Source organism: Typha angustifolia, chromosome 1 (genome assembly GCF_048772165.1).
Source record: "Typha angustifolia cultivar Huaian chromosome 1, ASM4877216v1, whole genome shotgun sequence".
NCBI lineage: Eukaryota > Viridiplantae > Streptophyta > Magnoliopsida > Poales > Typhaceae > Typha > Typha angustifolia.
Genome location: NC_133239.1, coordinates 8,705,899 through 8,731,014, shown reverse-complemented (window position 1 = coordinate 8,731,014; position 25,116 = coordinate 8,705,899). Strand labels below are relative to the sequence as shown.

Genomic DNA, 25,116 nt, shown 5'->3' with positions numbered 1-25,116 from the left:
TCCATAAGCCACCGGTTCGCCTCCATGGGATCAGTCGTGCCACTAAACACCGGAGGATTTAGCTGCATAAACCGATTTAGTGGCCACGAAGACCCCCCTCCAGCTTGATCGGCTATAGTGAGATGTTCAGACGATCCACTCAGCGAGTTTGTCCTAGCCGCCGTCATGCGTTCGCGAATTAGTTCCTCAATGAACCTCTCCTGCTGTCTGACCAAACACCCGAGGGCCTCTACACTCCTGGCTGAAGCATCAACGATCGGCTCATCAACTGGAGCAGAAGCTCCCTCAGAAACAATCGCACGGATCGATCTAGTGCATTTAGGCGGCATTCCTGTTAAGTTCAAGATAATTTATTTAAAATTTTCAAAATTACACCTACATGTCTATAACATTCTTATGTCCAAAACTATCATGGTCTTTAAACTCCCTAAATCAATATGTGGACTGTACCTTAGAGAACTTGTCGGATTATGGTAAACCTATGCTCTGATACCAAGTTGAAACACCCACTTCCAAAAATTCACGTGTTCTTCACGTGGAGCATGTCCACGTGATTCCCACGTGATCGGTCAGTGAAATAATCTCACCAAGTATCTGAATAAGTCAAGAAATACCATAATAATCCAACAAATAATCCTGAATTATAATATCACAGGCCTCAACAAGCCTCTAGGAATACAAGTCCATCACAAATTTGCTAAAACATAAATACCCTCGCAGGGGCTAAGTCCAACTGAAATAATAGAATAAACAAATGCTAAAAATAAGGAATGAATCTGCTACTCCTCAATGTCCGCATCCTCTATAATCATCTCTGAAATATTTCCACCAAAAATGGTGGTGAGCACGGGGCCCAGCAAGTAAAATCTAATAATAATCTAAGAATATTACATGATAAGTAAAAATGCAACTCATAACATGTCAGGGAAAAATATACATTATGACTTTTAATAGCTTTCATCATTATAGCTTATTTTACATAGAAATCCACACAGGAGTCGAGTCACAATAACATATCTCACATAGCATCATAAAAAATCGAGGGGGACTAGTCAACTAGCAGTATTATCGCCCATACATGCCTGGCGACGCTGCATATGACCGGTTGTCTGTGGCCATCAAACTAAGGACCCCAGTCGTAGGCCCATCAACACCGTTCTAGTAATCATTGCACAGAGCGAAATCATCACATACGGTTGATAAGAGCACACAGCTCAATAGACGCCCTGACCCTACGTCCTTGGGTACCGCTAGAACTACAATCCCTACCTCTCAATCATCTTTTCTAATATCATACTAGTCAAGTCTCCAACTAGGGCAGTGTAATCACCTGAATGCTCCACCTGCTACCGACCTCAGGTATAGACCGCTAATATAATACTATATAATATACACTCTGCCCCTAACCCCGGGTTGAGTAGGTAAAAAGGCACTGCCTAATTGGGACTTGACTAATAGTGATACGTGCACGTGGTGCCATGACTTCTATTAAATATACACAACAGATATTATAAATAAGCATAGAGTCTGTCATACATGTGCATTAAGTGATAAATAATACAAGTAAGAACTGACATGTAATTAAATGCAAATATGAGATGTCATATAAGTTTCATAAGTAAAAAAATGACATTTAATTATCATAAATAAGATATGACATAAGCATGCATTTTTAAAGACTATTATAGAATTCTACTCGCCTGGGGTATTTCTGGAATCCGTCTTACTCTCCTAATCAGTCGGCTCTTCTTGAATTTCAAGATCCTTCCCACACAATGCTGAATCTAATAATTTATAAATAAAATAAACATAAAATTAATGGACTTATAAACTAACCATCTTGTTGTGTATATTTAAGTTTGATTCTCTAGATCCGAGATATTATTTGTCTTAATTAAAATAATAATGGCCATTAGAGCCGTTCACATTGTAAATGTGAAGATAATTGAGAAGACTAATAAATTCAAATACCTATTTTGATTTGTATAGTTCCTAATTTTATTAATAACATGGTTGAGAAAATTATAATAATTACAATTTAGGTAGCTAACAGAATTTAAGAAAAATAACAGACTCAAAATTAATTAGTCTAGGGTTAAAAATGTTAAAGGTTGGGCTGGGCTCAAGGCCCAGCAAATTAAGTGAGAGTGAGAGAGGGAGAGTGGGCTGCAGACCTACCTGTAGCCCACTGGACCAGAGGTAATGGACTGGGCTCAAGAGCCCAGTCTAGCAACAGGAGGGGGCCTCCCGTAGCCCACCAGAAACTAAGGGGGTGGACTGGGCTCTAGAGCCCAGTCCACCGAGACCTTAGAGCAGAGGGGACTGTGGACTTGGGCTGCAATGCATCCCACGCCACAGCCCACACAGAGAGAGCGGTGGGGGGCCCAACCTCCACCCTCTCCTCGTCTCCTTGATAGAGAAGGAGAAACAGAGGAGAGAGGTGTTGCTGCCGATGATCCTCGTCACCGGCAGCCCCCCCGGCTCCAGCAACTTCTCCCCAAGTTGACCAGGTCGACTTGGGCGCAGGAGTGGACAGAACCTCCGGCTAGTGCGGCCGGAGGGTAAGAGTTGAGGAACTCCATGGCCGGCGGCCATGGAGTTTTCAACTCAGTGCTAGGTGGGCTCGAAGCCCTCTTCTCGGGTACCCACCTCTTCCAAGTGAAGAGGTGGGTCGGCCGAGGTTGACGAGTGGGGCCACCACCGTCGGTGGTGGCTGCTGGTGCCAAAGAAACCCGGCGGTGGGAGGCGACATGGCATCGCCTCCCTCGCGCCCCATGGGTACCCAATTTGGGTACCTACAACAAGGGGGTGAAGTAGGGAAACTTCCCGAACCGGTGGGTGGTCGACCTGAGGTCGCCGGTCGGCGAGTTTCTCCGGTGAAAGTAGACGAAAATAAAATCCTAATTACGCATGATTAACTAGGCTATTTTCAAATTGAACTAAATAGGGGATGAAGGCTAACCTGACAATCGAGGTGAGGGGTTTTGGTTGGCTGCCGGCGCTCCAGTGACTCGCTGCCCGTGACGAAAATTTCGGCGACTCGGGAGAGAAAAGAGAGTAGGGAAAAGCGAAGAATGGGAGATTCCGAAAAGAAGGAAACTCGAGGGGGATGAGTGGAGATTAAATAGAGAAGAGGTGGAGAGGGCAACGGAGTGGAGTTAACTCCACTCCGGCGCACTTCTCTCCCACCTCTCGCAACTAACTGCGAGAGGTGGGGGAGGGGGAAGAAGGAATCAGTGCACGCGCCAAGTGCATGCGCTGCGGTTAGGGTGCACGCGCATGGCGCGTGCGCTATTATTTTTTTTATTTTTTTTATTTATTATTTTTTTTAATGGATGTTACACAAGCTTTATAACCACTAAGTGTCAAAGACAATGTTCGCTCCTCGCAGCGCCAACGGATACTAGTCCACAATAATGTCGTGTCGATATACTGACCCAGCGACACAAGCTCTCCGCCTTAAGCTTCGTGCCGTCTCCAATAACAACGTCAAACCCCGTGGTCGGTTCAGCATCCAATCCCAATCTCCTCACTAACCTTTCATCTAGAAAGTTATGTGTACTTTCTGAATCAATGAGGATGTGCACATAATGCTTTCTTAAGAGTCCGTTTACCCATAACGTCCTCGGTGCGGAAGTACCCGAATATGCATGCATCGATATTTCAGCTTGGATATCTTCCGCCACGCCCTCCTCAACGGCCTCCTCATGGACCTCCTCTGGACACTCTCCATCTTCAACAACCTCATCATCCTCCTCGAGACCGTCGATGAGCATCACACTCTCGATCAGTTTGGAACACCAATGATCGATGGTGAAACGTTCATCGCATTAAAAGTAAAGACCCTTCGCTCTTCGCTCCTCCACCCAAGCAGGTGTGAGAGTTCGAACAGGGGTCTTGTGCCTCCTCTAACATCGGAAGAAGGTCTCAAAGGTGGTCATGGTCTAGTGCTCGTAGCCGCTATTTTTGAACTCGCAAAATTTCCAATCGGCGTTTTAGGTGCAAACTACCCATCTCGGTTACCCCAACTTGTTTTTACTGCCATCTTGAGAGCCTTATGTTTTTGTTCCATCCTCACAGCCTTCTCAAAGGCCTCCTCAAGAGTAGTAGGACAAAGAGCATGAACATCTGTTTGTATCTCATCCAACAGCCCTGAAATGAATGTGCTCATCAATGTCGGTTCAGGTCAAGATGGCTCACAATGACTACTAACTCTTTCAAATTCAGCTTGGTACTCCAATACGGTCATCCTCTGAACCATCTTGCTTAATATGCCGCTATCCCAAATCTGCGTGTAATCTTTCTACAAAACTTAGCCCAACTGGTAAATCCTTCACCACGAATAACTGATCTATACCAATGCAATGTCGTTTCTTGAAGGTAAAAACTTGCCATCTGGACCTTTGCGTCCTCTATTGTCCCTTGACAATCAAAGTATTGTTCAACTTAAAACACCCAATCTGTGGGATCACCGTCTTGAAATTTTGGAAAGTCCAAGCATGCGGTTCTCCTCCGAATAGCATTATCGGATTCACAAAAGACCCTTAGTTCAAGTCTGAATCTTTTTGCATGTTGATCACCTTCTCTAAATCCTTGAGCACGTCCATCACCATCTCTAAAAGGATCAACCTCAACCTCAAAGTGCCAATCCTCCTCTTCGACAAAGCGCACCGATGCCGCACGCCTTTCGAGTTCCACCACTACTGATCTTGGGTTTTACAACGGAGGTGAGGGATGATGTGTAGGCATAGGTAAAAGAGGATCATTGACACAAACATATTGCACCTGGACCTGTGAGGTATCGGTTCGGTGTGATCCCACCGCTGGTCCTTCTTAAGGCACCGATCATCGTCGAGGAGATGACAAAGCCGATCGGTTCATGACATATCCTTTAAATCATTATGATTTATTTGTATTGCATCAACTCTATGCAACAATGTTTAGAACATGCCCCTAAGTTCATCTGCCAAGCCCATATTCACACCCATGGACATTGGTTGACTCGGTCTTGCCATGGTCGCTTCAAAGGAATCGGCCTCACGATTAGGGTTATTGTGGGTTGAATCTTCTCTTGTCGATATGCTCTCCATTCGTCTTCTTGTTGACGTCATCTTTCTTGTTTCAACCATTAATGGAGGTCTGAGATTCGCCTGGCACTGATACCAAATTGATGGGTTACGGTACCAAAAGATAGGCTACGAAATAATTCCTTCAAGATCTGGATTTATTATATAAATCAGTCCACGCAACCGTGGAAAAATATTCACCAAATATTCTCCTGTAGTCACCAAATTATGAAACAAGTGGATTAGATTCGTAACTCCCTAATCTACAATTTTCATATTTATGCCCTTCACAAATTCGAACTGCAACTGGGGCGAAACACAAAATAACGCGGGTGATGGTGGTGGTGGTAATGGGTGGAGTGGATGTTAAGGTTATGGATGATAATAGAGATGAAGGTGGATAGTGCATGTGGTTAAGGGATATAGACGAAGGGAAAGAAGTGGTCGAGATCCCAAAGAAGAGGGAGGACTCGATAGACAAGAGAGGACTCGATAGACGAGAGAGATTAGAAGTTAGGAGAGACCTTGCCAACGGTTGAGGTGGAAGGATGGTGAAGAGGGAGGAGAGAGAAGATAGGAGGCAAGAAATCAATAATCCAATAGCATAATGAATTTAGCTGTCATGCACACCTTTATAGAAGCTAGCCAACAAGCCCTAATATAATAACTAACCCTAATCCTAGTGAAATCCCGCCGATCGCGTTCGAACGTACCTGATTGCATTCAAACGTACTTTTCGTATCCTCTGTATTTGCGAACCTGATACAGGCGTTCGCAAGGGTGTTTGAACGTGGCCTTTCTACGTTTGAACGTAACCTACAAAAATTTTATTTTAATGAAAATAAATAACTAATACAGTAAGAAAATGTCATAACAAGGTGTATCAATATTCTCCTCAAAAAGTACAATCATTTCCTAGTCTCCTTTAAGTAATTTCCTCTTGGATGTCAACCTCCTCATTTTCACTTTTATCCTCTCTCTCCATTCTACAAATGATGCAAACCGACTCATCTTATGCCAACTCTCTTCTTCCACCAGAATTTTTCTCCCTTCCAAATTCTTTCTTTAATAATTATCTTTGATTCTCCTTCCTTAATTTCAGATAAATAGACTGGAGAATTCTTTTCTAGGGAATTCACATAGGAATTCTCCATCAATTTTCTCTTTCCTTTATTGTCCATTCTCATAATCCCCTCCTCCCGAGTATCCTTGGAAAATGTTACATCATCAAGTACCATAGTAGCCAACTCAGTTTGCTCTTCCGCTAGGGCATGTTGACAAACACTTGTCATGTCTTCTTTCCCGGTAGAGCATTTTCCAGGTAAACTTTGCTTTCTTCCTCTAGCTTCACCATGATCTATTACTACTGCAATCCATGTTTTGTATAGGCTCTTTTCTGAATCAAGGACATTTTACTATACTTACCTTAAGGTTACGTAATACATTATATAACTACTAATAAGTTAAAGAAATAACAAACTATGTAGTGGTTTTGTAGCATTATTAACTTCAAACTAGTAGGTTATCTATGTAATCGATACTTATAAAGACACAATTTGTACGTTAACAATGAATTACGCTGTTATTTGTGGTAGTCCACGTAAATAGTGTGTTTCCATAGCTTGCAAGGGTCCGTTCTATTTTATATTGGTTCGCTTTTACAATGGTAATTCGGATGGTTTTAACATTTCTGATCAGATAAAAATTTGCTATCTGTAAATCATACAGTAAATGAGTATACAATATAAATAAATAAGCGAAGTTTTGTCGAAGACTAGAGGATCCATTCATTCAAGGACTTATAGAATCATTAATAAGAAAGGCAAATGCAGGGGAATATTCAGTACGCCTCGATCTAAGAGATCCATTTATCCACAAATCCGGTACACCTCAACATCCTTCCAACTTAAACTACATGCTTCATATGGTTAATTAAAAATCTTGGTCATTACTCTATATAACAAATATTATAGATATCTCGCAGCTTTGGTTGTGGAATAAGAGAAAATTGGTGAGTGGAATAAAATGAGGACTTATTCTAGAATAAAGAATTGTTTTTTATTCCAATTCTGATTGGATTTTTGGTTGAAAAAAGAGAAATAAGTGTAAAAATAAAATTTTGGTTTTTAGTTGAATGTAGATAAGCATTTGCTATTTATTTTTTCTTTTTGGAGAAAGATAAAAAATAGGTTTTAAATTAAATATAAATTATATTTTATTTTATTAATATTATATTATCTTCTCATAGTTATTTTGACAATTCGTGGCCAAAAAAAAATCTAACTTAATACGTCATAATTTTATGCAATATAAATATCATCACAAATAACAAATGAATATATCATGCCCAAATATTTTTCACTACAGACCTATTATAATTTACATTATATTGTTCAACCGATTTTAAACCATAATATATCCTCATATTTTAATATATTACAAGAAGGCAAATGAGTCATTTTAGTTTTGAAATAAGTGGCGAGTTATTTCAGAAAACTTATCATAACCAAAATATGGAATAGATATATCCAAAACAAAGCGAATTACTTCAGAATAGAGGCTCTATTCCATTTAACCAAATAGGCATGGGTCAGGGACTACCAAAACATAGAACAATGTAGGTTCTTCCCCCAGAGTCTTTGAAATTGAAGGAGAGCCTCAAACACACATGCATAATATGACAATAATTTATTTAAAAAAATTACATACTTATCATCCGGTCAAGAATTTTGTAGTAATGCAGAGACCAAAAGGCTTGATTAGATCATCATTGCAATAATTCTCAAAACATGGTAAATGCGGCAAAAGTCATCCTAAGGTTCTAAAATTTTGAAAAGAAAATAGATCTAGGTACAATTATAATCACAACAAAAGATACTTTATTGTATAATCTATGTAATTCATGAATGAAATAGCACAATGAGCCAAACCTAATCAAGCAGAGGCAGACTCTGTTCAGCTTAAATCGACTGATAACCTTGCTTCTATCTCACGATCGAGCAGCTATAACTCCATCACTGCCCAAGTTAGCCTCCTTGATCAATACCCACAGGAAATGATCAATGAAAAATCAATAGTACCTTGATTCAGAAAACTCATACAGTGGCAAGCCAGTGAAAGAGAATTGAATTTGCACAAACCAATCCTCGCTTGTTTTATTACTGTCCACTATACAAGTATCATCACTCAATAAATCAATAATAAAATGCAAAAGCCTAAGAATGTTGTCAAAACCCTGAAATCTACAACAGACTGCTATATGTACATCAATTGAGAGTCTCAGCCTGTGTTGAATAATTCAAGAGAGCAAATTTCACATGTAACCCTATCTTTCCACCTTCTTTGACAAGCTTAGCAGCTGTGACTAGCCAATATCCTGGGACATCATGGGGTCCCCGAACCACCTCAGCCATGTCCACGAACTTTAAGAGCTTTCTTGATTGAACTGGAACAGGTGGGCCATCAGGGAAGACTCCCGAGTTCAGTTGAGCAGGCTCATGCTTTGGAGGAGGGGCAGCATCACGTGTGAAAGGGGTGCTAAAGGTTGTGCTTAGAGTTGTCAGAAAGCTACCCTTTTGAGAAGCAGCCGGTGACTGAGTCCACTGGGTTCTTCTAATCGTGCAGTTTGGTATGTGTGTGAAGAGGAGACGAAGATGAAGAACTTTCTTTGCCCAATTCCCTTTTGTAACAAGTTGAGCACCTGTGACTACAAACACCCCATCAGATGTTCTCTGAAGCCACTCTGGGTTGTGCTTTACGACAGATGTGCACACACATGAGTATCTCTTCCACTGGATGGGCTCAAAATATCCCGCATCTGCATCTTCTGATCCATGCCACTGGGACATACCTGGTGACATTGAGCTACTGAGCATGCTTGGGATGCTTGAAAGGTGTTGCACGTGGATGGCCAACCGGTTACATTTCCTTCCCTCCAAATACAACCGTAGACCAACAACTGGCTTCTGACCACTAGATACCTGATATCATAAGAGAGGATTCTCAGTGGAACAGAATCAGATACTAGATTGTCATAAATACAACGGCATGTAATATTTGAAATTTTCACAAATAAATGATCCTCTTAGTAATGATATAACACCGGCGGTCAAGATAAAGAAGAAAAGTAATAGCATGTTTCCATCTCATGATATTGGTCTATTAAAAGGTCATTAATAGATCCATGTGGAAGGTGAGCATAATCTCCTCTCGAGCATCATAGACCACAAAAATAGATCTTGTCGAACCTTCTTTGATTCACATATTAACTTCAACAAGCATATTTTTTAACAAGAGCACTGCATATCAAGTTATCTCAGATTGGAAGGTTACATGATAATTTTAATGGAGCAATTTTTTTTCTTTTTTTTGGTTTTAATATTTCATAGAAACAAGATGTGCTAGGGATTTTAATGAAAAAAATGAAATTTTCACATAGGGGAAAGATAGTAAATACTTATGGAAAGGGAAAGTGGCAAGAGTTAAAGATTGAGGGTACTTGATAAATTTATGACAATATCTCAATGCAACTGCTTGGGTTTTATAATGTAGACTATCTTAGGACAGGCTTATTAAGTAGTATCTCCATTGTTTTCATGAAACAATCACCTCACCCGTAGGAACCTGCCTTAGAAGAGAGCCTAATCTCCAATTATGTCTGCCTAAGCACCAGCCTCAATATCTTTTATCATGTTTTATCATGTATAATGACCTTGAACTTTAAATTTAATGTAGATCACGCTATATCTGCACATTCTAATGGCTTACAATGACTTTTCATAGAAAATGGAACAATTTAGTTTATCAACACTGTTGTTTAACTATAACCTTGTATTTGTTTACCCTTTACCGGCTTGATTTCTATGTGGCGATCACTAGCACTAAGTCTTAGGTGTCCCCCTTGTTTAACTGTCTACCACCTACAGTCTTTTAAAACAATAAGCATATTGCTAGCGAATCTTGAAAGTAGCACCTTCTTCTTTCTTTTGTACCCTAATGATTCAAACTGTAAAGGAGAGTAATTTGTTCCAACTCAGTCTTACTAGAAGACCATGCTATAGAAAATCATGATTCCGTTTGATTTCCTGATAGCGTTTCAATTTGTCCAATGAGAAAGATTATTCACTCAATGCTCTTTCAGTCTATATGTAGGCACATTATTTGACTAGAAACTAGATACTGTCAAGAGGCTGTTCCGGGTCGCACTCGTCGCCCATTTGGGACCCATCGAGGGGAGGGAAGTGGAAGGTTGACGTGATAGAATTAGGTATCTTTACGTGCTAGCTAAAATATACTATTGCATCTCCTCATGACAAAATTAGAAGTCTAAACATTTTGTCCCACCTTTAATTGCTGTCATTCTCAGGAGCTTAGGGCATCTATGCATTGTTTAAGTAAATACTACACACAAAGAACTTTATACACCTAGAGACTAAACACTCATTAAAACCAATAAAGTTACAAGGATTAATTCAATTGCATGTAATTCAACCTGACATATAAGAAACGATTACCAAGACTAAGTAATTCAAACAGTAACTTACTTCCTTTCGTATGATATCATCATAAAGTCTGGTTAATTTTACTTCCACTCATGACTAAGTTTATTTCTTCTACTGCAGCAAAATTTTCTTTTCTATTTCTCACTTGACAAACTTAATTCTTTTTGACTCTTTTCTAAAATTCTCATCAAGTCTATCCAGCACTATGAAGGCTCAAAGTATGCTTACTAGCTTACAAATTCTAGCACCCATTCACTAATCTTTTCTTTTATCTGAAATATTTTTTAGACAAAGACCCCAAATATTTTCTCACAATTGGTGATCATAGTGGATTATCTATAATCTAATATAGAAAAGGAAAGGGATTAAATTGTTAGGATGTTCATAAAATGCTAAACTTTGTGAAAAGATTGTGTTAGAAGAAATTCAGACCATAAAAATTTATAGTCATACCTGAGAAGTGCTAACTTGAAGTTTAGGCCCCAAAAGTCTAAATTGCAGTGAAGGATAGGAGGCTTTTCTTTTCTGTGGTCCAAGTGCCAGCTCATTGAACATTGGTGCCCATTGAAGAGGGACTTGAAACTCCAAGAAATATTGTAAATCCTCTAGATCTGGTTTATCTGACAATGAAGTAACATATTAGACAAATTCTTCTATCATCAATCTTTTCTATAAATAATCAAACTCAAAGCATGAATCAGTGATAGCTTTGTACTCTGAAAGTATGTTTAGTCATTTAGCAATAATGAGGGATCAACAGACAAATTCTGAGTAAAATTACTTTAAAATATGAAACTTCTAACTAAGAGAAATCAGTTATTTTCCTTGGTGAACTTACAGCGGAGATATAGATTGATTGCATGACTAAGGTATCCACTGCCAGGAATTCCAGTAAGAAGAGAAGTGATAGGAACAAATTTAAAGAGAATGGCATCAGGGTTGGTGGATACAGTCTGTAGCCATTTGGCATGACTAGACAAATAGACATCTCCTCCTCTTTTCGAGCAAATGACAGTAAGGCCCTGTTTGGAAGAAAATCTGAGTTCAGTGCATTGTAAGTGGGCAAATAAAAATCAATGTCAATGACACTTACATCCTTGCTTGAAGTCTCTGAATAGCTAGCCAGCTGTAAATTGTTTGACTGCAGAATCCTAACGAAGATCTCAGGCACCTAAATAAGATGGAACCCATCAACCAACTTTATCCTAGTATAAATTAGGACTCAAAGCGGTCTTATCACAGTACCTTGCTCTTGCCCTCTCTAGTCTTTCGATGTAGGGGAGAAAGGTTTCTCCCATCAGAAAATAGGAAATCCCCAAGATCCTCTAGATGCACTTTAAGATCAGCAGATGAGATGGTTGAAGAAGGACTCTGTCGAACACACACTACATCTTGACCTCCAACTGCCATTTCAATAATGATGTGTGTTCCATATGTCTGGATGAACCTGCAAATATGTAATGTCATATTTAGCTAAATGAGACATAGGAAATAGGAGAACATGCTTATCACTTTTAAGACCACTGTTCCTCACGGAATTAATGATCTCATAGCATAGAATTCTTCAACTGTATACACAAGTTAAACTCTAGGTTATATATCATAGTCTGGAGATTTATATACTCAACTTAATCCTAATCTAAGAGAAGAAATTCAAGACTAATCTAGTCGGGTTGTATAACTTACCTTCTAATTATCTATAAACTCATCTTTAGATTTATCTAAATGACCATGTTGAATCAAGTATATCCATAGAAGTTGCATGCGTAGCCTAATGTGCATTAGAAATGGTCCAGATCTATAGGTCTTTTGGAGCCAATAATGGGGGGTAATTTTAAAAACTACCTAAAATTAGACAACATTAGACAAAACATAAAATTATTTTCCAATATATAAGTAGAAACTAACATTAGACAAACCTCAATGACCATAACCTCTGTGACCGTAAATAACACAATATTATAGTTTCTACCTAGATAGTGCTACAGGATCCCACTTTGATGGAACTGCCTTCTTCACTTCCTCTCGAAGAACCAACGGAGAAGCTCTTAGATGCAAATTGTACAAGGAAATGAAGTAACCATCAAATGCCAGACATTTGGTCTCCTTGGCATCATCCAGCCATGCTCCACTTAAACCGAAAAGAGCATTAAAATAACCTGAAGGCACTTTCCCTTGGATTGAAGATTTCTGATTGAGTAATTCAGACATCTGTCAAAAAAGTAAGGTAAAGTGGTTAGCAAATGGATTGCATTGCAGGGTGTAAGAAAGAAAATATTTTAGATCTGCCAGAAGATTCAAGTATAGAATTTAATCTCAGACAACAGTCATTATGTCAACCCTTGGTTCTAGCACACTAGTTCTATTAAATCTAAGGATTCACGTAAAACAACGACTGCACATATTTTGACTGCTCAGATATCAGGTTAAATCTGCAACTCAATACAAAGGAAGAGGTCTTTTCAAGATGGCAACCACCATAAGTTGTTCAATGAGTCTTACCAGTGGTTAGTTAAAATCATATCCCCTGATATTCTTACGAGCAAGAATTATGCTAGATATTCTTACAGTAGCTGATAACTACTACAAGTCTATACTAATTCAGAGCAACGAATTTTACTACTCGAGGATAACTTGGTGGAAAACCTCTATCCCCTGGCCATTCTACAAGATAAAAGATCACGTCCTCTTCCTTCTAGCTAACAACTTCCAAATTTGAAGAATCCAACAGTCGGTAAAACAAGACCAATTAATTAATCAATCAATCACCTGGTTAAACTCGAGCACATCAGACCGGAACCGAATTCGATCACCCTTATCACAGCCAATATCCTTGGAGACGCCACGAATAGTGGCGCCCCCCGGAATCACGATATCTCTCACCTCCCCCTCATCGAGCTCCACGAGCCGGCGACCCGGGTACCCCTTCGCGAACCTGAGCCGGAAGTCCGCTGTCAAATCGAACCCTAGACCTAGCGACCGGAGCGCCGCCACCTCCACCGCCTCCCGCGGCGGCGCCGCCCCCGCCTCGTCCGCCATCGATCGAGGTTTCTAGGATGGGGGCAAGAGAGGCATCGAGGAAGGGTTCTATCGGGGGATCTTATTGGGGAGGGGAGAGAGGTGGGGGAGGAGAGGGAGGAGGGGAGAGAGTTTGGGGGAATTTGGAACGGGAGGGGCTTCGAGGCGGGGGCCCACCGTAGCGTACCAGGGTGGACTGAGGGGGAAGAAGGTGAATTAAGGGAGAGGGGTGGGGACCACCGGAAGTTGACGGGATACCCTGTTTGGAAGGGTTTGTTTAATGCGAGCAGACCAGGTCGAAGCGGCGCGGATGACCGGCGACTTTCCAGTCGCTCCTCGGTCGGTTGGTGGTGACGGGTTTGAGCCGGTAATATCCCTCAGCCCATCGATTGCGGTATCGTAGTATAAAGGAATTTATTACATTTTAAGCCCTAAACCTACTCAATGTTTAAATTCTGAGCCCCACTGTCTTTGGATTTTATTCTCATATAAGAGAATCCCAAACATAACATCGGAAACAAAGTTTGATTTTCCAAAAATAGTCAAATACCATCAAAGGCAGTAAGAATTATACCTTCGTAATATTACCTATCTACATTTTGCAAATAACTCCCCGTAATATACTTATATCATTATTTTGTAAATCAAAGCACAATAAATACACACTTTTTTTTTTTGCAAAACACGAGCATGAACTGCTAATGCTCGCTAATATACGGAGTAATTTGCAAATATATATCGGTACTTGCAAAAATCATCTTTCAAATTAAATATCAAATTAGAACTCCTTTTTATCACTTTAGAGTAAAATTGTAGTTTACCCGTATGTGGTTGGACTCAATTTTAAATTATCACCTATGTAAATTAAATTTAAACACTTAAAACTTTTGTGGTTCTTACTGTACGAGTACGAGTGATATTTTTATGACAGGAAATTCGTAGACAAAAATATATGTCGTACAAATTAGATTTATATATGGTCGAGTCCCATGGCTTATGAAAAATTAAATCATACAAAGAAAATTGAGTCAAATATTAAAAAAATATTAAATATATTTTATCTTCTTGTATTTATACATAAAATCACTTTACCCTTTTAATTTGAAAAGTCTCAAATTAGTCTATATACTTGCGACTAAATTGAAAATTAATGAAGCACACTCAAAGGACTAAAATACCTCTGTCGTATTTATTAGATAAAATAATAAGTTTTGAATGTGATTTTGTTAACCCATATTTATCTTTTTCTAAATAAGATATAACTATTAAATTTTCTAAAAGCAATAAAAGTTACTATATAGTAAGCACGATTTATAAAATGAGAGAAGAAAACGTGTGAGTATTATTTGAAGAGAAATAAATACTATAGGAAAGGAATCATATTTTTGTCCATAAAAAATAAATAATTGAGGGAATTCAGCTCATCATTTAATTTTAAAATTTTATAGACGTGTTCTATTAATTTGGATAAAAAAAAATTTAACTGTTTTATTTTAGTCGTAAGTATATAGACTGATTTAAAATTTTTTAAAATACAAAAAAGAAATAATTTTAGGCATATATATACGTGAGGTTAAAATATATTTAACCTTTGAAAAATTAAGTTTTCAACTAATATATCGGAACCTTGTCCTTATCATTCTCTAGTTTCCTCCTAGAATTTTGTTTAATTATTGAGTAAGGAGACTTATACACATATCTAATTAGAAGCTACAACTAATGATGATCCAATAGCGTTGGAAGGAGCAAAATTTGTTTGTTACAATCTACCACCATGGACTCCTACATTTGAGATTGACCCGGCACTCCGATCCCGACAAAGAAAGCAATCTTTTTCACAAAGTAATTAGTCCGGTGATTCCTCTTCGACGGGTTACTTAAATACTTTGACATTAAAGTATTGGGAGCCGTTGTAGGTAAGTCTTATTTTTATTGCTTGATGATATAAGGTCGATTGGCTTTAGACCTCTCCATGTGTCTTAGTGAGTCAAGTCGTGTTTTATTTATCCTATATTCGTTTTGGCTTTTCGTTTTCTATTCTTAATGGTATTTTTCACTCGTCCAACTTGAGTTCAGTTTGTATCTTCTACTCATTTTGGTAGAATGTGATTTTTCTAAATCAATTTGGATTTAAATTTTTGACTTGAAGACTCTTACTTTTTATATCTCTAAATTTGGTCAAACTAGAAATTCTATCTCCCGTGAGTTTTCAGTTACAACTATTAAAGCAAGCTGTTAACTATGACATAAAATGACTTTATTATCCCATAAAAATACATCTATGATTTGAAGATGGTAAAGAAATTGGCGCTAATAAACTATAATTCATTTCATCATTTTTACGGTTAGTTTTAGATAATAAATTGAAGTTTCAGATTTAGACCAACGGGAGTTACAGCATGACAAATTAAAACCAACTCTAAATATCTTTCAATTTTTATAAATAACACCCTATATTTTGTCTATTTTATGATTCGTACTCATCTTTAGAGATTTTATAACTCAACTTCTTATTTTATTTCTATAATGTTCATTTAATACCCCGACGTTACTTTAGCTAACTGAAATTAACCATGTTATATGATTTATGTGATTCTAGTTCGAAGATTACTAAAATACCCTTAAAATCCTTTTTCAGAACAAAGCCCTACTCTACAAAATCATTTTCCCCAAACTAAACCTTATCTTACAAAATCTAAATCCTCTTTTCTAGAATTAAACCCTACTCCACAAAACTAAGATATCAAACACTACAACCCTATAGTAATCCTCAAAATCCCTACGACGTACAAGCCTTAACAACTTCCCCCTACTCATTTTTCTCCATCTCTCTAATTCAAACTCCATTTTTCTTCGTCTTTCTCCAAATTTTCTCCATCTCGCTCTTCGTCTTTGAGGTCGCAAAGAACAAAGTTAGGCAATATTCTCCACAGCTTGGAGTTTGGAAGCTTTGAGGTCGGCTTGACTTTAGGCGAGGTTCTCCATGGTTTAGGAAAAGATAATAAATTATAGATATTCAAGTTATGAATAAAATTAGAGATGAGTATAAGGATAATTTAGAAATGTTATAAGTTACATAATAGATTATAACATAATTCTCTTTCTGTTTGATTATGGTTAAGTTAAGTTAACTCAGGATGTTAAATAAATATTATAGGAAAAAAGAGGAGTCGCATTATAAAATCTTTAAAATGGGGTATAAATCATAAAATATACAAAATGTATGATGTGATTTGTAGATATTTTCTAGAGAATCTTTACTGTTGGTGATGTGAACCAAGGAGGGGTGAAAAAAAGAGTTCTATTGACTCTAAGCAGACTTGCTATCCAACCCCATTCGGATAGTATTTGAATAAAAATTTCTTATCCAATCCGAATACGAATTCCGGTTGGATTTTGAAAAAACTCAAATATGAATTTGGATACGAGTAAAAAACTCAGATGCAAATATGGATATAGATTATATATAATTTTTGGATATGGAGGCGAATATCGAATATTCGTTTACCTGCATATCTTTTTAAATGTGTTCTATATTATTTCTAGAGATTGATTTTATTAAATTTAAATATATTTGACATGCAAACCTTTTTTAACTCTTAGTATTTTGTATTAATTATCTCTAAAAAAATATCATAATTTATTTAAAATTTGATTCGCATAAAATTAAGATCTAATATTTTATCTTAAAATTATTCGATCTATATCCGAAAATTATCTATATCCCTTCTAGTTAGGATATGATTTTAAATTTTGCTATTCGTCCAATATTCATATTCGTATTCATATTCAGATAAAAAATATGGATCCTAATATGGGTTAAGCATTATCCTAGTCCGTATCTGATTTGTTTTTGCCCCTAGTATACAAAATGATTTTCTTTGCAAAATTATTGGATAAAATAACTTAAACCCCGTTGGCGAACCACGCATATTTTTATGTAGTATTTTCCATAGGTCGCTTGAATTTACCTTCTACTTTCATATGCTTTGGGATTTATCCCAATTAAACCAAACGTAAATTAACTGCTAGTAAGTAGTTAAAATATAATTTACAACCCCCTGTGCTATTGTCGCTAATATTCAGACTGCCTTACTGAACATTAATTTTAATAAAAAATAACTAAAATGTCCTGTTTTATTTTATATCAATTAATTGGAAAAGTAATTTTTATGAAATGTCTCTTTTATCTCGATTTTTTTTCACTTTTACATTTTTGACATTGTAAATAATAGTAATAAAATTCAATATAAAGGAAAAACAGTTAAATGTTTTACTGTTAGTTTTGATAAAAAAAATAAACAATTTTCACATATATTAGAACTGTTAGGAGATTAAGTTATATAAATAAAGACTTTAGAATTTGGTCTAACTTAACGTAATCTGCTAAAAAATATGAAAATATCCTTGTCTGAGAGATTAAAAAAAGACTAAGTATACTTAGCTCTTTTGAACTATCTTTATTTTTTACCATAAAGACCTCTTGGCTTAAGAAAATGCTTATTTAGGAGAGTCGGTATATCTACTTTTTTCTTAGTTAGGGACTCTATCTAAATTTTTTTCTTAGTTCAGGGTCTATATTGATAATGAAATAGTTCAAGGGCGTACGAGGAAAACCCTGATAATTCAGGGGCTAAATGTAATTATCCCTTAAAAAGGACAAATGGTGGACTCTGGTTGGCTTCTTCCGTAGCAGGTCATGGTTGGCGTGCTACGGGTCCCTTGAAGGCAAAGTGAATAAAAGAAAAGAAATAAATATGTCGTATGAAGTAGTCCTAGAGGTAACAACACACCTTTGACTAATTTCTCTAATAGCGACAGTTAATTAAACTGTGAATAGGCCGGAAGGAAAATTTTAGATACCAATACTACCCCTTGCAAACTACTCATAGCATCATGCTTACCTAAACTAACAAATAAATTACCAAGCTTTTATTGGGATTTACGCCTAGTTCACTTGTGAATAAATCTTCTTATTTTGGTATAATAATTAAATATCAACTTAGCTTTTTCTGGTATATTAATTTATTATTATCTCTCTTCCTATTTTATACAAATTCTAAAATTTAAATTAATAATAATATAAAATTACTATTTTGCCTAAAAGGTATTTTTATTATTTGATTTAAAATATTACAAATTCGCTATTTTTATTACTGTATTATTAACTTTATATCACATTAAATTTAGTTATTACTCTTTATACTAATATTCAACTAAATATTAGAATAATTTGTGCTAGTATTAGCTATCTTATTCTATTCTGGTATTAAAAATTAGAATAATTTTTCTAGAATTAATTTTATTCTACGAGTGAATGAATGAGGCTGAAGGAATATCATATCATTTAATTTATAAGAAATATTAGTAATACCAAAAAAAAGTTGAAGACCCAAATAGTTTTGTTACCTTATTAAGACGGTAAATTACGATGTGTGTGTTGCCGATCGAGTTTGCCTATTTTGATATATTTTTATAAAAGGTTTAATCTAGTTGGTCAACCTAACTATTTGACATATTATAAGCCTAGTTTCTTATGCTACTAAGAAGATTGACCTTAATGTTCAACTTATTCTTCAAGACTTTTTGAATTATTGAAAGAGAAAAAAATTTGTACTATTTTACGAGATAACCTAAAATATTTTAGAATAATATATGTTATAGAATTCTAAAAAGTTGACCGAGAATAGGAAAATTGAGATGTTTGAGGGATTTCTTGGCTAGTTCTAGCATTGGTGGGTCAAATTCTAAGATCTTCTCAAAAAATTTCAAATAACACCCTGTACATTTAATAAATTTTTTTTTAACAAATAGGTCGCAGCCCCATTTTGTTAAAACTTAAAAACCATTAATCTCCAAAGAGATTAATACACAAAATCATCAAATATCGACTACAACATAGAAACTCCAACAGAACTAAGCAAACATACTACCAAAGTTTTAGGAGTTCTATCACCATCCATAAGACCGTCATACAATCCAAGTATCCGACATATCAAAACAACTACAAAACCGTAGAAACAAGCTCTCAAAACTGGAGCTAAATCATCCAAATATTTACTAGTGCCTACATAATTATAGTTAACAATTAGGCAGTACATTCAATAGAAATAGCAACAATAACCTCCAAAATTAGCCCACATTAATTAGATTCTTCTCCACATCTCCTTGCACAAGCCGTCTCCTCTCTTCACATCTTCATTCCCTTGGATTCCTACCTAGCATAGAATAGCCTTATTATTTTGTGAGATAATATTTCCCAAGATTTAGAAAGGCTGTTGAAAATTCTATTATTTCTTTCTAGCCAAATAAATCTGAATAAAACACTAAACCAAATCAGCCACCATTTAGAATTTCCCTTTTTCACTTGATACTCTTCCTTTGAAACTAGTCTCTCAAATTTTTTTATTCTACTGTTTACTATATATATATATTCATGTTATCCATAATTTGTTACATGCCAGATTTAGATTGATTCCAATATAAGAAAAAATTATGAAAATTTAGGTAATCATAGCCTCATGAGATATGATTCTAATAGCTTTAGTTTCACATCAATCAGATATTTGGATATAAAGATATAATTAAAATTGTAGAGTAAGGCCAAAATGGGGCATAATAGTAAATATTTGATGTTGTTGCGGTTGTCGGAGAGTGGCAGACGACCAAGGGTGGCTGATAGAGAGGTGATAACTAGGGTTTAGAGGCTTTAGAGGTTCTATAGCTATGATCTACTTCTGAAAATATAAAGTTGATCTAATGACTATAATAAAAAAATAAATGCAATAATAAAAAAATAACTAAATTCAATTAATTCTCAATGCTTAGATGCTTAGATGTTTGAATAATTAAATAAAGAAGCCCATCTCCTCTATATATAGAAGTCGGGTACAATGAGTTCTACCCAGACTTAGCCCTAAAGGCTTATACGACTCAAACTAGAACTTATCTTGGAAGCTTACATAACTTAAATAACTTGCTTTAGTGGCTTACGTGAGTTAATTAAATATTACGGTTCTTAATATAGATACACAGTAGACATGATTAAGCCGCTTCAAATTGTATGAATTTCTATTTATGTTTTAAGAAATTAAGATAGCTTCTGGCAAGTGTGTTCGAATGCCTGATTCGTGTTTGCACATCCAAAGAATGGTTTTTAGCTATTTGAACGCCTGATTTTACGTTCGCACATCAAGATCCATGTTTTAGGGCGTTCGAATGTGATCGGGAGGAGTTCGAATGCACGATTGACAAATAAATTAAGTCATAACATGATTTGTTTAGGATTTTTAGATGATTAGTTACCCTCCAAATATGTGAAAAGGCAACCAACTTAGAATTATTGATTATTAGAACTTATTTTGCATCTAGGCTTGAGCCAACTTCTCCCTACTCCGTCCGCCCCCTCTGAATCCAATCCAATTTCTCGTTTACGACCGAGGTTAATCCTCCGTCTCTTCTCCCTCCTCACTCCAGCAACCAGTCCTACCTAGAAGCTCCCTTCTCCCACCTCATCTTATTCAAAGCATGGATTAGGAGTATTTCCTTCCATTCATCTTAAACTCCCTTACTTTTAATTAATTAATCACCATATTAAAGATTCTTCTCTCCTTATTATCGCCTTTTGTTTCTTTTCTATTCTCCACAAATTTAGTAGGCATTAAAATACCCTCTTATTAGCCAGTAATCACTCTGTCGGTAACTCTTCCCACAACCTCAGTTTATCATCCTAATTCTGAAGCCCATAAATATTAGTGATAATCCATTTCAAATCCATATCTTTATTATACACACAAAAAGAGAAAGTATGAATCCTTTTTTTCCAAATAATAATTCCCAACTTAATTTCATTAACTCCAGTGAGAATACCACCAGAATAACTCAGAGAATGGATATAGAACCACATCTTGATCCTACCACCTCCCATAGCCAAAATCATTCTTTTCTTCGACACATTATGCTTAGTTTCTTGAACACACAAAAAGCCTAAATTTTCTTATAGAATAAGTTTCTTTGTTCCCTTTCTTTTTTAGGTGCTCTCACATCACTTATATTTCAAAATAAGTCTTTCGTAAATTCTCATTTTGTTCCCTCTCATTTTCCATCCTTAATTTCAATGAATCAATATATTTTTTAGCTCTTTCCCTTTGAAGGGCTTTCAAAATCCGTAAAGTCTCTTCTTTCTTTTCTTAGATAATTTATAAGTTAACTCCATAAGGATTAGTAATGGAAACTAATTCAGAATCTGAAAACTTAGAAAAACACAAACATCGTGAAAATAGAACTTTATCTATCAAGGTTTTTTTCTTCCTCTCCAAATCTAAAGATTTTGCTTGACCAGCCTCCACCATTTATTGTTGAATAAGCTTATTTTGATATTCTAATTTGATAATATTTTAAATGCTCCTCCATATTGCTATTTGTAGAGATTTTCTAGCCTTCTTTCTAGCATATTTCTTCATAAACTATGACCCCACTACTTACAAAAGTTCCATATCCAAAATACTACCATCAGAGTAAACTGCGACTTGCCAATCTTCATACTTCTCTTCGTTAGTGTCTTTTTGATCCTCCTTCATATCCATATTTATATTCTCTCGTTCCATTGCTTCTTCAATTGCCACCATTTTGTCCCATATAACTTTTTCAACAAATATTTTTTTAACTACCACTATTTTTTTCCTCTATCTGTGTCGTTCTATATTCAAACTCAAGGGAGTTTAGTGAACCATCTTCTTCTATCTTCCTCTTGCCTTCACATCTATATATTTTTTGGTCTCTCACTCTCCTGTCTTCTCTTTTTAGACCTTGCACATTTACCACCTCCTCCACTGGAGCTTTTCGCCAAACATTCTATGTGTGGTTCTCATTCTTCCTAATCTTCTCACTTAAAGAACTCTTCTTGAAGCCATCATAGAGAAATTATTATCGCAGTTCCCTTAGTCATGACTGTTACTTTGATCCGGATTCTATGTTGGCTTCCTTACTAGGTATATGATTTCAATCCTTCTGTCTTCTATTCATTTCCTTCAATTTCACATCTTACTTCAAACACTATATTTTCAATCATAACAGCAAGCTAACAGACACATCCGTAATGTCTTTAACAATTACTTTCAACTTGCTACTTTGAGATATACTATTTTCATAATTTTTTTCATCCACCATTACCGGTTTTCCAAAATTTTCCACAATTTTTATGGAAAAAATGTAATTCCAGCAGTATAACGAAAAACCTACAAATCAAATCCAGATCAGTTCCTTTAGACACAGCATCAGTTCTTTCATCATTGAAAGATAATCACTACTGCAATACTAAGATATCTACTTCTCCTCCCCTCACGATGTCCTCCATTTTCTGCAAAGAAGGAAAATCCACCAAGTATTCATAATTCCAGACTCTAGCCCTCCAATTATATTATTAATAAATCATATAATAAACACTGTCATAAAGCTGTTTGGGATCAAACTTTCTTTTTCCAGCTAATTTTCTCTATTATTACTTTCACTAACTACTATTAATCCTAGAATATAATTTGTTTAACTCTATGGATGATGTATTAAAATATCCATAAGAAGCTTTCCAACATAACTCCCGCACAGGCCATATTAACTAAAATATTTTTCGTGATTTTTTTTATAAATCATATGCTCATAGACTATTTGTAATGGAACCCATTTCTCTGACTTAACTACTACGCTACAAAAATAATTTAGAAAAAAAAAATGCAAACAAGGGGTATTTTAAGTATTTACGTGTTCCAGAAGTAAAGCTTAGTATCCTTAACAAAATATTCTTGTTTTGATACCATTTTATGAGAGATTGACTACTTTAATTTAACATGGATTGTCAAATAAAAATTATGGTCAAAATAGCAGGGTTCAATTCTAAATTCATCAAAAGATGGAATGTTACTCATAGAATTATTGACATGTAGAGTGTTATTTAAGAATTATTGACATATTGACGTCCTTTATTTAAGAATCATGGAATGTTACTCATAGTATTATTGACATATTGGCGTCCTTTATTTGGTAAGTCAACTGGTTACGTTCATTGGAAATCTCCCACATAAGAGGATCCAAACTCATTAATTAGCATGAAAGGTACTAATATTATTTATTTACGATCGTGACGCGGTTGAGGCCCATTTAGTTATGTGCTCAACGATTTGTTTACAGTTAATTAACAGTACCTTAGATTTTCTAAACATAACTTTATAATTATTCGAGATAATTATGTTTATTATATCTTAATCATGGCTCTAACGTGCACTCCTCTTAGCTGCATTATCAAATAAATAGGACATGAGTTGACTCTTGATTGAATTATTTAACTGAGGGAAACTTATAAAAACAACTTATGTCTTGCCTTTATTATCATTGACATATATATATATATAATTTTTATAAACACTTATACTTTATTTGCTTTGAGTTTATAAACACTTATACTTTATTTGCTTTGAGTTTAAGGATTTCTGAACTAGTTAATGGACTTCTAAATTATTTGGTGGTTTGGTGGCTTTGTTCAATTTGGTTGATGGATCGACAATGCGATTAGCTTGAAGGAACAACTCGCCAGCGTAATCACTTGGAGCAGGTTTCGGCGGTGTTTAGTTCGAAGCAATTGTTTGGCGACACATATGACTTGAAGCCTAAACAAGGCAGTTAAAACTCAGTGGAGCCTAAGTGCCTCTATATCTAGGGAGGGTTTGTCCACCCTATATCTAGCCTCGAGGCTCATGAATGATCAAAAGGTTAATAAACTCCTAAACTAGTTAAGTAACTAAACATTTTTTTTTATCTTTTTCATATCTAATCAAGTTTACTCTTCAAAAAATTAAGACTAAAAAATGAGACTAACTAATCGAGTTCGAGGCCAAAATAACCTTAATCTTCGTGTAAGTTTTTTAAAGTACTTAAAGATAAATATAAAAGGGTAATCATATTTCAAAATTAAATGAGAGGTATTTGAATTATTATTCCCTTAGCTGCTATTAGGTTAACTCAGAATATTTTTGATGTATTAAGGGTGAGATTAATAATAAGGACAAAAAATATATAGTATTTTTAACAAATTTTCTTTAACTAATTAAGTATACATGACTAATAGTACTAGTTTTGCATAAATAAACTACCATACTTGCGCCACTAAATGATGCTATCTGAATCTTATTGCCCATCTATTGGAATTTCATTGTACTTTTTTATTTGTGGTGGAAATTTAATAACTAATTAAAGTCTACGCAAATAAAGTTCTTTAATCGGATTTTAGTTATGTGCTAATTGTTCAAGGGGGACTTTGTATTATAAATCCATAAATTGTTTTATTATAGTTCTAAACTGTGTGCAGAAATTAAATGTTTCAATTATAAAAATAAAAGTCAACAAACCATCCTCCAAGTTCGAGTATGATGAACCTAGGATAGGAGAATTGGATACGTTGGTCGTCTCAATAAATGAGGCTTATATTGAAAGGTTAAAATGAAGTCGTCTTAGTACAAAATGGGGCCTTAGTAATGATCTAC

At 35.8% G+C, this 25,116-nt stretch overlaps 1 protein-coding gene across 1 annotated transcript; it reads right to left on the bottom strand.

Moving 5' to 3' along the window:
• Window positions 1-8,171: 8,171 nt before the first annotated feature.
• Window positions 8,172-13,770, bottom strand: LOC140760036 (MACPF domain-containing protein At4g24290-like). Its single transcript, XM_073096819.1, has 7 exons — window positions 13,337-13,770; window positions 12,540-12,778; window positions 11,813-12,014; window positions 11,661-11,738; window positions 11,406-11,589; window positions 11,021-11,187; window positions 8,172-9,046 (listed from the first exon to the last, which is right to left on the bottom strand). Exons 1-7 carry the CDS (start codon window positions 13,604-13,606, stop codon window positions 8,333-8,335), a joined length of 1,854 nt encoding a protein of 617 aa, XP_072952920.1. The 5' UTR covers window positions 13,607-13,770; the 3' UTR covers window positions 8,172-8,332.
• Window positions 13,771-25,116: the final 11,346 nt, after the last annotated feature.

Coding starts and splice junctions, on each gene's coding strand:
- LOC140760036 (XM_073096819.1), bottom strand. CDS start 13,606: ATGGCGGACGAGGCGGGGGCGGCGCCGCCGCGGGAGGCGGTGGAGGTG. Junction 11,188..11,405: donor AATCAATCTATATCTCCGCT/GTAAGTTCACCA, acceptor CTTCATTGTCAG/ATAAACCAGATCTAGAGGAT. Junction 9,047..11,020: donor TTCAAGTTAGCACTTCTCAG/GTATGACTATAA, acceptor TTATGATATCAG/GTATCTAGTGGTCAGAAGCC.